The sequence below is a fragment of the Plecotus auritus genome, assembly GCF_963455305.1.
Source record: "Plecotus auritus genome assembly, chromosome: 7".
Taxonomy (NCBI): Eukaryota; Metazoa; Chordata; class Mammalia; order Chiroptera; family Vespertilionidae; genus Plecotus; species Plecotus auritus.
The window spans coordinates 8,527,602-8,541,114 of record NC_137774.1 but is presented as its reverse complement, the minus strand read 5'-3'; the positions used below and the strand labels follow the sequence as shown (position 1 = coordinate 8,541,114).

The following is a 13,513-nucleotide window of genomic DNA, read 5'->3' as shown; positions in this document are numbered from 1 at the left end:
TTAGCAGGTGGGCTCACAGCAGTAGCAGCAGCAGGCGGGGCGGCAGCAGGACTGTCCACAGTAGGATGGGCGGCAGCAGGAGGCCTGGGCATGGTGCAGCTGGCAGCAGGTTGGGGGGGTGCAGCTCACCACACAGCAGGGGGGCAGGCAGGAGTCCTCCACGCGGCAGTCAGGGCGGCACCACCTGGTGCGGCAGCTCACAGCTCCACAGCCACCATCCTGGCCACAGCCGGTGCCACAGCAGCTGGTCTGGCAGCAGGTTGGCTGGCAACAGCTGGTCTGGCAGCAGGTTGGCTGGCAGCAGCTGGTCTGGCAGCAGCTGGGGCCACAGGTCTCACAGGAGCAGCTGGGAAATCCACAGAAGCTAGTTTGACAGCAGGCCATGGTGTCAGGAGTTGGGTTGAGAGGTGTGTTGTTTAGAGAAGTTTCTGAGTTTTGGCTGCACCTTCTACATCTGGCCTTTTATATAGTCCCCAGAGACACCTATTTTCCTAACATTTAGCATCTTTCCTTGAAACTATTTGCAAAGTCAGTCTCTGATTGGCTAATACCTGAGTTGTTTAGAAAGTTATAAATAGCATTTTAATAGCCTGCTTTGGTCATTGCTCAATTAAGTCTCATTACGTTTCTTCTTTGCCCTGTGGGGCAAGTGAAGCCTCATTGTGGAAGCCAGTCATGGCAGCTCCTATGTATGTTAGTCACATGAAGGACCAAACTTGAGCCAACCACTGCCCAGGCTTGCTTTGTCCAATCTGTCCTTTGATAACCTTCAAGCAGAGTGTATCTAAACTGAACATTTTCTTTGTAGGTGGTCACTCAATTAGGATCATGATTCATAAACACGTTGTCACTCACTTGGTTCATCAATATCCAAAAGAAGTATGCCTTTCTGTGATCCGAGTGTGCAAGTTCCAGGATCCTCAGAGCTCTAGCGGGCATTTGTCTTCATCATCAATGTACATATTCCCAACTGAGACCCTAATGACTTCAGCTTGTAGATTGTTTTCTGACTGTACTAAATTAAGAATATATGCCAGTAATGAACACACATTTTAACAAGTCAGGCAGTACCAAAAGTTAATATTTTCCCTCCCTTTGCCAAAATACACATCCCTTCCAAAAGTAGTATTCCAGAAGATAACTAATATTAAGTTTGGTACCTGTTCTTCAATACCTTTCTTCCTGTTTTTGTAAACATGAAGCAGCATCTATGCACATAGATCTTCTAATTAGGTAGTTGGGGTCTCCTATACTACTTATTTTTAAACAACTTAATTGTAAAATACATATAAAATTTATCATTTTAACTATTTTTAAGAGTGCAGCTCACTAGTGTTAAGTAAATTCACATTGTGAATTCTTTTTATCTTGCAAAACAAATTCTATTTAAACAGCTTTCTCCTCTCTCCTCCCCAAACCCTTGGCAACCACCATTCTACTTTGTGCCTTGATGAATTTGACCACTCTTGGTACCTCATACAAGTAGAATCATCCAGTATTTGTCTGTTTTGTGACTGACTTATATCACTTAGCATAATGTTCTCAAGAGTCATCCATGTTGTAGAATGTGTCAGAGTTTCCTTTTTAAAATTTTATTGTTGACACTATTACAGATGTCCCCTATTCACTCACCCCCGTTTTGCCCGTCTCCACCCAGCCCCTCCCCACTCCTTCCTCTGGCCTTCACCACACTGTTGTCTGTGTCCTTGGGCTATGCCTATATGTTCCTTGGCTAATCTTTTCACCTTTGTTCATCCAGTTTTCCCACCCCCACCCCTCTGACATCTGTAATATTCCATTGTATGCATACACCTCAGTTTTTTTAATCCATTCATCCACCAGTGGACACTGGGTTGCTTCCACCTTTGGCTATATGATTAATACTGATTTTGGTTTGCAAACTGGCCCACATACACGAAGGTCAAAGAGAAACAAAAGAAAGAGGCAGACCATTCCATATTAGTAGGTGGCAGATTTATAAAGCAACAAATAACAAATGCTGGTCAGGATGTCGAGAAAAGGGAATGCTAGTACACTGCTGGTGGGAATGCAGATTGGTGCATCCACTATGGAAAACGGTATGAAATTTACTCAAAAATTAAAAATGGAACTACCACTTGACCCAGTGGTCCCACTTCTGGGAATATATCCTAAGAAGCCTGAAACACCAATCAGAAAGAATATATGTACCCCCATGTTCATAGCAGTGTTATTTACAACAGCTAAGGTCTGAAAACAGCCCAAGTGCCCATCAGTAGATGAGTGGATAAAAAAGCTGTAGTGTATTTAACGGAATACTATGCAGCTGTAAAAAAGGATTTCTTACCCTTTGCAACAGCATGGAGGGGTCTGGTGAATAATATGCTAAGTGAAATAAGCCAGTCAGAGAAAGACAAATACCATATGATCTCAAGTGGAATCTAATGAATATAATAAACGGATGAACAAAATAGGTCCAGAGGCAGGGAGGCATGGAACAGACGGACATGTCCCAGAGGGGAGGGTGGGGGAGACAGGAAGAGATTAACCAAAGAACTCATATACATATATGCATAACCAAAGGACACAGACAATAGTGTGGTGAATGCCTGGGGTGTGGCAGGGGCTGGGAGAAGGTGGGTAAAGGGGGAATAATTGGGGGACCTCTGTAATGCTGTCAACAATAAAAATAAAATTTTATTAAAAAAAACTTTGGGTGGGGGGGCAACAGGGCAATAAGGACACATATGTAATACCTCAATAAAAAATTAAATAAAAATATACATTGATATTTAGCAAAAAAACCCCCCAACACAACAACTTTGACTTTCACCATTGAGTATGATGTTGGTGTGGGCTTTTCATATATGACTTTTATTATGCAGAGGTAGTTTCCTTCTGTTCTTAGTTTGTTGAGTATGTGTGTTAGGTTTTTTTTAATCATGAAAGACTGTTGAATTTCATCAAATGTTTTCTCTGCATCTATTGAGATAAAAGCATGTGTTCCCTCCTTCATTCTGTTATGTGATGTATTGGATTGAATGATTTTCATATGTTGAGAATTTACTTGGTCATAGTGTATATCCTTTCATGTGCTTTTGAATTCTGTTCGATAGTATTTTGTCAAGGGATATTGCATCAATATTAATCAGGGATATTGGTCTGTAATTTTCTTTTCTTGTAGTGTCTGACTTTGATATCAAGGTAATGCTGGCTTCATAGAATGAGTTTGGAAGTGTTTCTCCTTTCATTTTCTTTAAGTGTTTGTTAGAATTCATCAGTAAAGCCGTCTGATACTGGGATTTTCTCTTTTAGGAGGTTGTTTATTACAGATTCAGTCTCCTTCTTAGCTATAGCTCTGTTCAGATTTCTGTATCCCCATGATTCAGTTTTGATAGGAAATACCCACTTCATCTAGATTATTCAATTTGTTGACCTATCCTATACATACTATTACTGTTTCTTTTAAATAGCTATGTGGTATTCCTGAGTATGATCACACCACACTCTCTTCAGTCATCCCCTACTGATAAAATCTCAATTGTTTTTAGTTTGTGCTTTTTAGTTTTCAAAAATCATAGAATTTTAAGCTGAAAGTGTTATGCCCAGATTTCGTGATCCCCAAAGACCACCAGGGAGCCGAGTCTGATGCAAAAGCAAAGAGCCTTTATTCGAGCTAGCTCGAGCTCAGTCCCACACACACCGGCGCAGCGGCGAGGTGGAGAGAGAGCTTCAACAGGACAAAGGTTTTATAGGGGTCTGGGGCAGGGGGAGGGTCCCCTGAGTTGTCTGACCCTGATTGGTCAGTCCCAGGTCACCTGAAGGGACTAGCAAGGCTGTCTGCTACCCACACAGTTTTCCCAGGCTTGTTTGGATGGCGGTTACCAGTAGAATGAGAGCAACCTTTCATAGCTTACCAAGAAGTCTGTAACTATTTACTGAAATTTGCTGTACTGAGAATTTGTCCTTCTGCTCTGTCTCTCCCTTAGAGATTAAGAGGAACAAATAATACATTCCTCTTGACAGACCTCCTGAGATTCAGTGTTTTGTGCACAAAAGGCATTACGCAGTTAATAAACTTGCTGCAGTCTCTCGATGACCTGTAGTCCTCCCGATCCCACTCTCCTGTCTTTCTTTTCTCAATTCCCACCTCCCTACCTCAGCCCGGTTCAACCTGTCAGGCTGGCCCTGGCACCTGATGGGTGAAGGAGCATGCTACGGTATAGCCCAATTTGGGCCTAGCTGCTTTCTTGTATTTTTTCTCGGAAGGGAGGTTATTCTGGGGACAGGGGGAAGGGCCTAGCACAAAAATGGAGTCTCTTCCCTTTCAAAAGTAACTTTAAACAAGTCCAGAGTTAGGAGATTAGAGGTGGTCACATGATGTAGGGAACTGACCTCTTAACTGAGAATTAAATTAATTCAACCAAAGAGGCTTCTCAAACTGGGTCTACTATTAAGTGACTGAACCTCAGAAAAGTCACTTAATCCCTCTGAGCATTGGTTTGTTCATCTGTAGGATGAGATGCTCTCTCAGACACCTCCAGGGCGAAAATTGTGCTATTGCTCCACCAGATCATTGGTCCCTTAAGGGCATGATCTGCCCATGTCAGGTTCGCCTTGGTTTCCTAGATAGTACCTTCTGCACCATCTGCGCGTCCATGCTCAGTATGCACTTGTTGAATTAAAGAGGGAATGAATGATGAGCAGTGTATGGTAATGATAAACATCCGAATTTGCATCCTACTAAAGTCACTTGTCCATTTATCTATCTATCTATCTATCTATCTATCTATCTATCTATCTATCTATTTATTTATCTCGTCTTCCTTTCTGTTCTGGTGTTCAAGGGGTGTTTTCTGGATTGGATCAGGTTTCTAGGTGCTGCGTCAGGGAAAGTGATTCTTTGATTACATATTATCCTTTATTCATGCTTTCTAATTACTTGATATTTATTAATCTATAAATGAATAAAGCATTGGAATTTTAACCAAAGTAATATTCTTTCTTTTTTTATCCTCACCCGAGGATATGTTTATTGATTTTAGAGAGAGAGAAAGAGAAAGAAACATCATTTGCCTCCTGTATGCAAACTGATGGGTGAATGAACCTGCAACCTAGGTATGTGCCCTGATTGGGAATCGAACTTGAAACCTCTTGGTGTACAGGATGACATTCCAACCAACTGAGCCACCCAGTCAGGGCCAAAGTAATCCTATCTAACAAAGAGGGAATATGCTAATTGACCATCATTCCATCACAAAGATGGCTGCACCCACAGCTGAGGCCAAGTTCCCATAAGGAGCCTTAACGAGCAATCAGCAGGGACCTGAGGCTACGCCCTCCCCTGCCCCCATGGGGCTTGACAGGGGACTCAGGCCGCACCCTCTACCCAACAGGGCTTGACAGGGGACCTCAGGCCGTGCCCCCAACCCGGCAGGGCTTGACAAGGGACCTCAAGGTGCACTTCCCGTCCTGGTGCTGGGCTAGGGAACCTCAGGCTGCTCCCCTTGCCCCAGCGCCAGGCCGGAGGACCTCAGGCTGTGCCCCCCACCTGGCAGGGTTTGATAGGGGACCTCAGGCTGGGCCCCCCCCCCACCCCGGTAACAGGCCGGGGGACCTCAGGCTGCGCCCCCCACCAGGTGGGGCTTGACAGGGGACTTCAGGCCATGCCCCCACCCCAGCACCAGGCCAGGGGACCTGAGGCTGCACCCCCCTGCCTGACTGGGCTTGACAGGAGACCTCAAGCTGTGCCTCCCACCCAGCAGGGCTTGACAGGGGACCTCAAGGTGCACTTCAAGTGCTGGGTCGGGGGAAGTCAGGCCATGCCCCCCCACCCAGCGGGGCTTGACAGGAGACCTGAGGCTGCACCCCCCTGCTGGTGGGGCTTGATGGGGGACCTGAGGCTGCGCCTCCCCTCCCAGTGCTGGGCCGGGGGACCTGAGGCTGAGCCCCCCTGCCTGGCAGGGCTTGATGGGGGACCTCAGGCCATGCCCCCCACCCAGCAGGGCTTGACGAGGGACCTCAAGGCATGCTCCTCACCCTGGTCTGGGATGGGGGACCTCAGGCCATGCCCCCATGCTGGTGCCAAGCCAGGGGACCTGAGGCTATGCCCCCTGCCTGGCGAGGCTTGACAAGGGTGGGACTGGCCAGGTCTGGATCTAGCCCAATGGTGGGGGGGTGGCCGGGTCTGGGTCTCACACAATTTTGAGGAGCATGTGGGTGGGCGGGGACTTGACTCTGGGTCCCATGGTGCACCCCAGACTCTGACAGGAGGAAGGTTTTCATATACATTTTACTAATTTTCTTTTATCTCTGACACTTCTATTATAGAGAAAGGGCAAATAGCAATATTAAATTATTTCCTCTAATTAATCCCCTTTTAATGTGCATGAATTTCGTGCACTGGGCCCCTAGTATTCTTAATAAAAAAGAATACCTTCAGTCTCATCCAGTTCTAATCCCAAGAAACCATGAATTAATCCTGATCCGTTCCCAAAAATTTGTGAAATATTCTGCGATACTTGTGTTTAAATTCATTGTATATATGTATTACATATAAATGCATGTATATGTATAATACATATGTATTTCTGTTAAGCATACATTTTAAGCCAATGTACAATATGTTGCTTTTAAAATTAGAGCAAAATCTTTGTTATCCTGCCGAAACCGGTTTGGCTCAGTGGATAGAGCGTCGGCCTGCGGACTGAAAGGTCCCATGTTCGATTCCGGTCAAGGGCATGTACCTTGGTTGCGGGCATGTCCCCAGTGGGGGGTGTGCAGGAGGCAGCTGATCGATGTTTCTCTCTCATCGATGTTTCTAACTCTCTATCCCTCTTCCTTCCTCTCTGTAAAAAATCAATAAAATATATATTTTTTTAAAAAATCTTTGTTATCCTCACTTTCAGTATAGAAACTAGGGAAGAAAAGTTTTTGGAGTAAAAATCTCCATCCAATTAAAAGCGTATTTCCTCAGAGAGGCTTCCTCAACTTGTAGTTCACTTGCTTTATTCTGCAAGACCACATGTAAATGGAAGAGTGGGGTTTACTAGCATACATTACCAGTTTTGAAGATTGCCTGAAAGAGCATTCCTTTAACACATGTGAAAAAAATGACTCATATTCTGGCGCTAGATTCAGAGCTCCTGGCTTCTGTAGCTTTCTGGTTGTGAAAGCACTGTGTGAGGTCAGGACTTGGTCATAGAGCTGAGCCATTTCTGCGGCCCTAGAACTGCCTTTTCTGGATGTTTTTATGGGGATTAACCTCCATTGGATCTCATCAAAAATTTTCCCAACATTGTATAAGAAGAGCAGTGCGGCGTAGCACAACCAGATTAAAATACTTTGCATGACTTTCTATGAAATATACATCATGAGCACACTCAATGAAGAAAAAGAGATATGTCTGCTGCACCAAATAAATATAATTTATTAGGCCTTAGGATAGTATTCCTCTTTTGTGGAAGTGCAGTTTGCAGGATGGTAGAGGAGAGGAGGCGAACGCCTCTGAGAAGTATAGATAGCTCCTCCCGGCCTCGGCAGCACTGAGTCCTGGAGCGTGGGATCGAATACTTGTTGAAGGTCAGGCCAAGTGCAAATTGGTTTTCCCATTTCTTGAGTCAAATTTGTATTTTGGCAGCCTCAGTGAGGAGATCAGGTCTGTGAGGCCCAAGTATTTGCTAACTCCCACAACAAAAGCCAAACAAAAGTTCCAGAACTTGTTAGTGGTCCAGGGATGGTTGAAGAAAGAATTAGTTCATGGATTGAGCTGGAAGTTGAAACTTCAGGTTGAAAATCATTAACTTGGCTTTTAGCAGGTGGGCTCACAGCAGTAGCAGCAGCAGGCTGGGCGGCAGCAGGACTGTCCACAGTAGGATGGGCGGCAGCAGGCGGCCTGGGCATGGTGCAGCTGGCAGCAGGTTGGGGGGGTGCAGCTCACCACGCAGCAGGGGGGCAGGCAGGTGTCCTCCACGCGGCAGTCAGGGCGGCACCACCTGGTGCGGCAGCTCACAGCTCCACAGCCACCATCCTGGCCACAGCCAGTGCCACAGCCGGTGCCACAGCAGCTGGTCTGGCAGCAGGTTGGCTGGCAGCAGCTGGTCTGGCAGCAGGTTGGTTGGCAGCAGGTTGGCTGGCAGCAGCTGGTCTGGCAGCAGCTGGGGCCACAGGTCCCACAGGAGCAGCTGGGAAATCCACAGAAGCTAGTTTGACAGCAGGCCATGGTGTCAGGAGTTGGATTGAGAGGTGGGTTGCTTGGAGAAATTTTTTCGGTTTGGTGTTGACTTCTACATTGGGCCTTTTATAAGCCTTGGCCAGCTATTATTTACATAATTCCCGAAGTCTCTTCCTTGTTTGTGTTTAAATAACTTGTTTGTGAATGATAATTGCCCTGTCCCTGAGTTATTTGTGCAATCTTCTGAAAGCCTTTAAAGGCTTATTTTATTTGGTCTTCATTTAGGATTCTTTACCATGGCCCAGTAGTCATTAGCGTTCATTGAGGACATAACCCCTAATTTCCCATATTCGTTACAATATGCTCATTGCCCAGAGAATAATTGGCTGATGTCTCACCTTTAAGTAGTGTCAATATTACTCAATGTTGACCCTAATAATTGAGCTTTTGGGTCTCACATGACAGTTCAATGCTCAGCCACGTGGCTTCCAATGTTGACAGCTGCCCCTTCCCTACCCTTTCTTTTCTTCACTTTGCCAGAGCAGCAGAGTGATTCAGCTGGACAGAACAGATGCTTTCATTGGGGGCTGGGAAATATGGATGAATTGTTACTGAAAACATTTTTGAAACACTTATGTGTCCAAACAGTTCTGAGTACTTTGCTTGCATCAATTCATTTAATTTTCACAGCAACCCTACAGGGTAGGTGTCATTGCTATTATACCATCTCTATGAGGACAGTGAGCCACAAACAAATTTAAGTCATTCACCCAAGTTCACACTAACAAATGGTGAATCTGAAATTTGAACCATGCCATCTGACTCCAGACTAAACTTGCAACTATTACAGTCTTTTCCACGTAAGCAGGTGTTCTAGGGAAAACCAATGGAAATTTGCCCTATTTCTTACAGACTTTTGGAGAGTAGAGGGAGGAAAGACAGAGTTTAGCATGAGTAATAACTCTGTGATTAGAGATTTCTCTGGAGATTTTATTTAATTTACTTTTTAAAAATATTTTTTTATTGATTTCAGAGAGGAAGGGAGAGGGAGGGAGAGATAGAAATATCAATGATGAGAGAGAATCATTGATTGGCAGCCTCCTGCACACCCTCCACAGGGAATTGAGCCCAAAATCCGGGCATATGCCCTGACCAGGAATCGAACTGTGACGTCCTGGGTCATAGGTCAATGCACAACCATTGAGCCATGCCATCTGGGCAAGAGATTTTATTTTTTAAAAACTATATAATAGGTATACTTCAAGAAAATCTTAAGTGCTGAAAGAGTTAACATGTAACTTGTGACTACTTGACTTGTGACTTCATCCAATAGATTTAAATGTTCTTTTCTTAAAATTGAGATATGATTGACATATAATATTGTATTAGTTTTAAGTATACAACATAATGATTTGATATCCTATATAATAAAAGTCTAGTATGCAAATTGTCCCCTCCACCAGGAGTTCAACCGGGAGTTTGACCAGGGGGTAGGGCCAGCCAGCCAACCACCCCCAGCCCCTCCCCCCAGCCCATACCCCCCCATGCCCCCCCCCCCCGCATCAGGGGCAGGGCTGGCCAACCACCCGTGGTCCCTCCCCCCAGTGGGCCAGAACTGATCGGCCTGATTTGGGCAGGCCAGCCGGACCCCACCTGTGCACGAATTCGAGCATTGGGCCTCTAGTATGTATATATTGTGAAATGATCACCAGAGTAAGTTAAGATCCATCACCACACAGTTAGAATTTTTTTCTTGTGCTGAGAATAAATGCTCCTAACTGCATAAAAATCACACTCTTAATATATTAAAACTGGAGTATGTGGCATACTATGGTGTGTTAGACCTAGAGTGTGCAGTTTACTGTAGTTGTTAGAGACTAATCCAATGCCACGTAGGGAGTTTGAATCAGAACACCAAATGTTAATTCTGCTTCTCTAGAAATGACAGCTTTCAGTTCAGATCATAACTCTTCCCAGGTGAATTAAGACATTTTCAAATTCGACATCAAATGTGAATTGAAAGGTATGGTTCTTTGTGAATATTTTTGCTTCTTCTCCATTAGCAAATCTGTATCACCAATTCTTTAATTAGCTAATATTCCCACATTGGATGTTTTAACTATGTGGATTTCTCATTACTACAATCTCAGGAGCTAATTCATACCTAAATTTGGCAGAATCTTTGATACTAAAATGATTTATCTTTCCTTGCACACATTTCAGATGTTTGAGGAGTTAAAATTCATATTGACAAGGGCACTGGAGATAGAGTAGCATTATATATCATATTTCCATTTATGTGCTTCTCTACCACGGCATTGCTTTCAACATCTTTCTCACTGCAAAATTTAACTCAGTTTTCATGTTTCTGGTCTTTAGATGCCCTTAGAGAATAATTAAGAATAAGATGTTTTAGTCAGGATTCTCCAGGGAAAGAGAACCAACAAGGTATATAAATTCAGGAGTGGGCAAAAGCAGGTTGTGAGTGACATTTTTTTTGAGTTAATAAAGCTATTATAGTAATCAAACTGGAGTGTCTTTTTCCATATGAACAACTGTAAACCAACTTTTGCCCACCCCTGTACATATAAGTGAAAATATATGTATTTATTATGTGGGATTGGCTCATACAACTAGGGAGGCTGAGAAGTCCCACTAGGAGCACTGATCTGAGGGCAGAAGACAGATGTCCCAACTTGAGCAAGAGAGCAAATTTGCCCTTCTGCCTTTTTCGTTTTATCTGGGCCCTCAGTGGATTAATTGATGACTGGCTGTGTTGGTGAGTGTGGCTCATCTTTTTAACTCAGTATGCAGGCCAAATGCTAATCTCTTCTGAAAACACCCTCACAGGCACACCCAGAAATAACGTTATCTGTTTATCCCTTAGCCCAATCAACTTGAGACATAAAATCAACCATCACATAACGCATGATGCTTAAAATTTGAGAATTTTACCTCTCTGCCATAGAATGAAGACTAATCTGAACATTCCCTTACATTTCCTAAATAAAGAAAATCAAGATTTTTGTCCTACCACTTAAGTCCCTTGCTTCCTGATTGATTCTCATATAAAGAGTAAGAAGTTTAATCATTTGTGATCTCCCACTGTGTAGATTTTCTATTCTGTTTAAATGCTGGATACTCTATTGCTGGCCTTTTTTTGGGGGAGGGAGGGGAAATACCAGTACCTTTACACTTTAAAGCTTTTTAAAATTACTGTGCCCATTCCTTTTGATTTTAATAATTTTATTTAAGTTATGGTGCTCAGACAATTCCAGAACTATAAGAAGAGAAGATGTTATTCTCAAATTTTTATAGATACTAATCTATTGAATTATTTTTCTTTTTTGGTCAGGGTTCCATTTTCTAGTTATAAGTTTTGGGTATTCTTTCAATTTCTTAAGCTGCATTTAATCAGTTCTCTGCATCAGTTGCAGCTGCCTTTCTTAAATACCTGAGAGGTAAGACACGGTTGATGCAAATGAACACCCTCAAATTTTTATCCTAAATCATGTAACAAGATTTTTCTCTTCTCTCCTGAATTCCAGCCTGGCTCATTTTGGTGTTTCTGAGTTGAAGCCATTGTAAGTAAAAGATGCATCTCTAAATCATCCCAACATGATGGGAGACAGGAGAGTGGCAGAGGAGGGAATAGAGGTGTTGTATATGCATGTGTAGGTTGTGCCCTGATGGGGTGTTATGTCCACTTAGAGGAAGGAAAGAGCTGTAGGCTCAACAAGCTGTGTAATTCTTGTAATGTTGTGCTAGTGGAGAATTCTTTCTCTTTGACTTTTTAAAAAATTGAGGTGAAATTCTTTTAATCATATATTTTGGCTGCAGAATATTGGACCACTTAATGGCAAAACAAAGAAAAACGACGTTTTAAAGACCATTATTAAAGGCATAGTAATGAAAACACACAGGGCTATGCCACATTTATTGAGATATTGGAAAACCCCAGTATCAATAACAAGTTTAAAAGAAAAGAACTCTTCAACAATGACTTCAACACTGAAGAATGAAAATTTTTATTAAATACCAAACCTGTTGAAATATTTCAGGAGATATTTATGGTAATGTATCATGCCCTCTTTTCAGATTATAGGACTTCGGTTGATATCCAGGTCTATGAAATACTTTTGGTCTCCTATTATACATTAATTTACATCTTAGGGGAATTATGCAGCTTTGTGACAAGAGGTTGCAAGCTGGGTTGCAAGCTGGGGTGTGAGTATTTGGAGCTCAGAAGTTTGTTGAGACTCTAACGTTAATTAGCTTGGATGTGCCATTTTCTCAGGATTCCCATCAGAAGGAGGTTTCTCAACAGGTGGGCTCACAGCAGTAGCAGCAGCAGGCTGGGCGGCAGCAGGACTGTCCACAGTAGGATGGGCGGCAGCAGGCGGCCTGGGCATGGTGCAGCTGGCAGCAGGTTGGGGGGGTGCAGCTCACCACACAGCAGGGGGGCAGGCAGGTGTCCTCCACGCGGCAGTCAGGGCGGCACCATCTGGTGCGGCAGCTCACAGCTCCACAGCCACCATCCTGGCCACAGCCGGTGCCACAGCAGCTGGTCTGGCAGCAGGTTGGCTGGCAGCAGCTGGTCTGGCAGCAGGTTGGCTGGCAGCAGCTGGTCTGGCAGCAGGTTGGCTGGCAGCAGCTGGTCTGGCAGCAGCTGGGGCCACAGGTCCCACAGGAGCAGCTGGGAAATCCACAGAAGCTAGTTTGACAGCAGGCCATGGTGTCAGGAGTTGGGTTGAGAGGTGGGTTGCTTGGAGGAGTTTCTGAGTTAGGGCTGCTTGTTCCACTCGGGCCTTTTATAGGCTTTGGCCAGTAGTTCTGTGTCATGGATAGCATTTTTCTCTTGTTACTCTTTAAACAAGCTTTCCCAGGGCCCTCTGATTATTCAGGTACTGAGTTATTTTAAATATATGTCCAAATTGGTTTTTCCTTATTGCTCAGCTGGTAGTACTCACTAAATGTGTCCGGTGGTCCTTGGTAGAGTTGTTTTTTTTGTTTTGTCTACAAACAATGCTGTAATTTTTACTTGACAAAGTGACTCTCACTCACCAAAACTCAAGTCTTCAGAAAAAAAATTTAGCCATTGACTGTTATTGTTAACCATTGCCTTTATGTAAGGCTATCTTTTTCCCCCCAAATATGTATTTTTTAATTGATTTCAGAGAAGAAAGGAGAGGGAAAGAGAGATAGAAACATCAATGATGAGAGAGAATCATTGATCGGCTGCCTCCTGCATGTCCCACAGTGGGGATTGAGCCTGCAACCCCGGGCATGTGGCCTGACTAGGAATCGAACCGTGACCTCCTGGTTCATAGGTCGACACGCAGCCACTGAGCCATGCTGGCC

General features: G+C 44.0%; 2 protein-coding genes across 2 annotated transcripts in view; both read right to left on the bottom strand.

Moving 5' to 3' along the window:
- LOC308254759 (uncharacterized protein) overlaps positions 1 to 13,513 on the bottom strand; it is a gene marked incomplete at both ends in the record, with an annotated part of 30,942 nt that continues 17,429 nt past the window's right edge. Inside the window, 3 exons of the mRNA XM_080681151.1 lie at positions 1 to 304; positions 7,797 to 8,231; positions 10,464 to 10,536. Coding sequence (XP_080537277.1) covers positions 1 to 304; positions 7,797 to 8,231; positions 10,464 to 10,536 — 812 coding nt within the window. The remainder of the gene's footprint in view (positions 305 to 7,796; positions 8,232 to 10,463; positions 10,537 to 13,513) is intronic.
- On the bottom strand, positions 12,473 to 12,886 carry LOC308254308 (uncharacterized protein; the record flags this gene model as incomplete). The annotated part of the gene is made up of 1 exon (XM_080680268.1): positions 12,473 to 12,886. One exon carries the CDS (start codon positions 12,884 to 12,886, stop codon positions 12,473 to 12,475), a length of 414 nt encoding a protein of 137 aa, XP_080536394.1.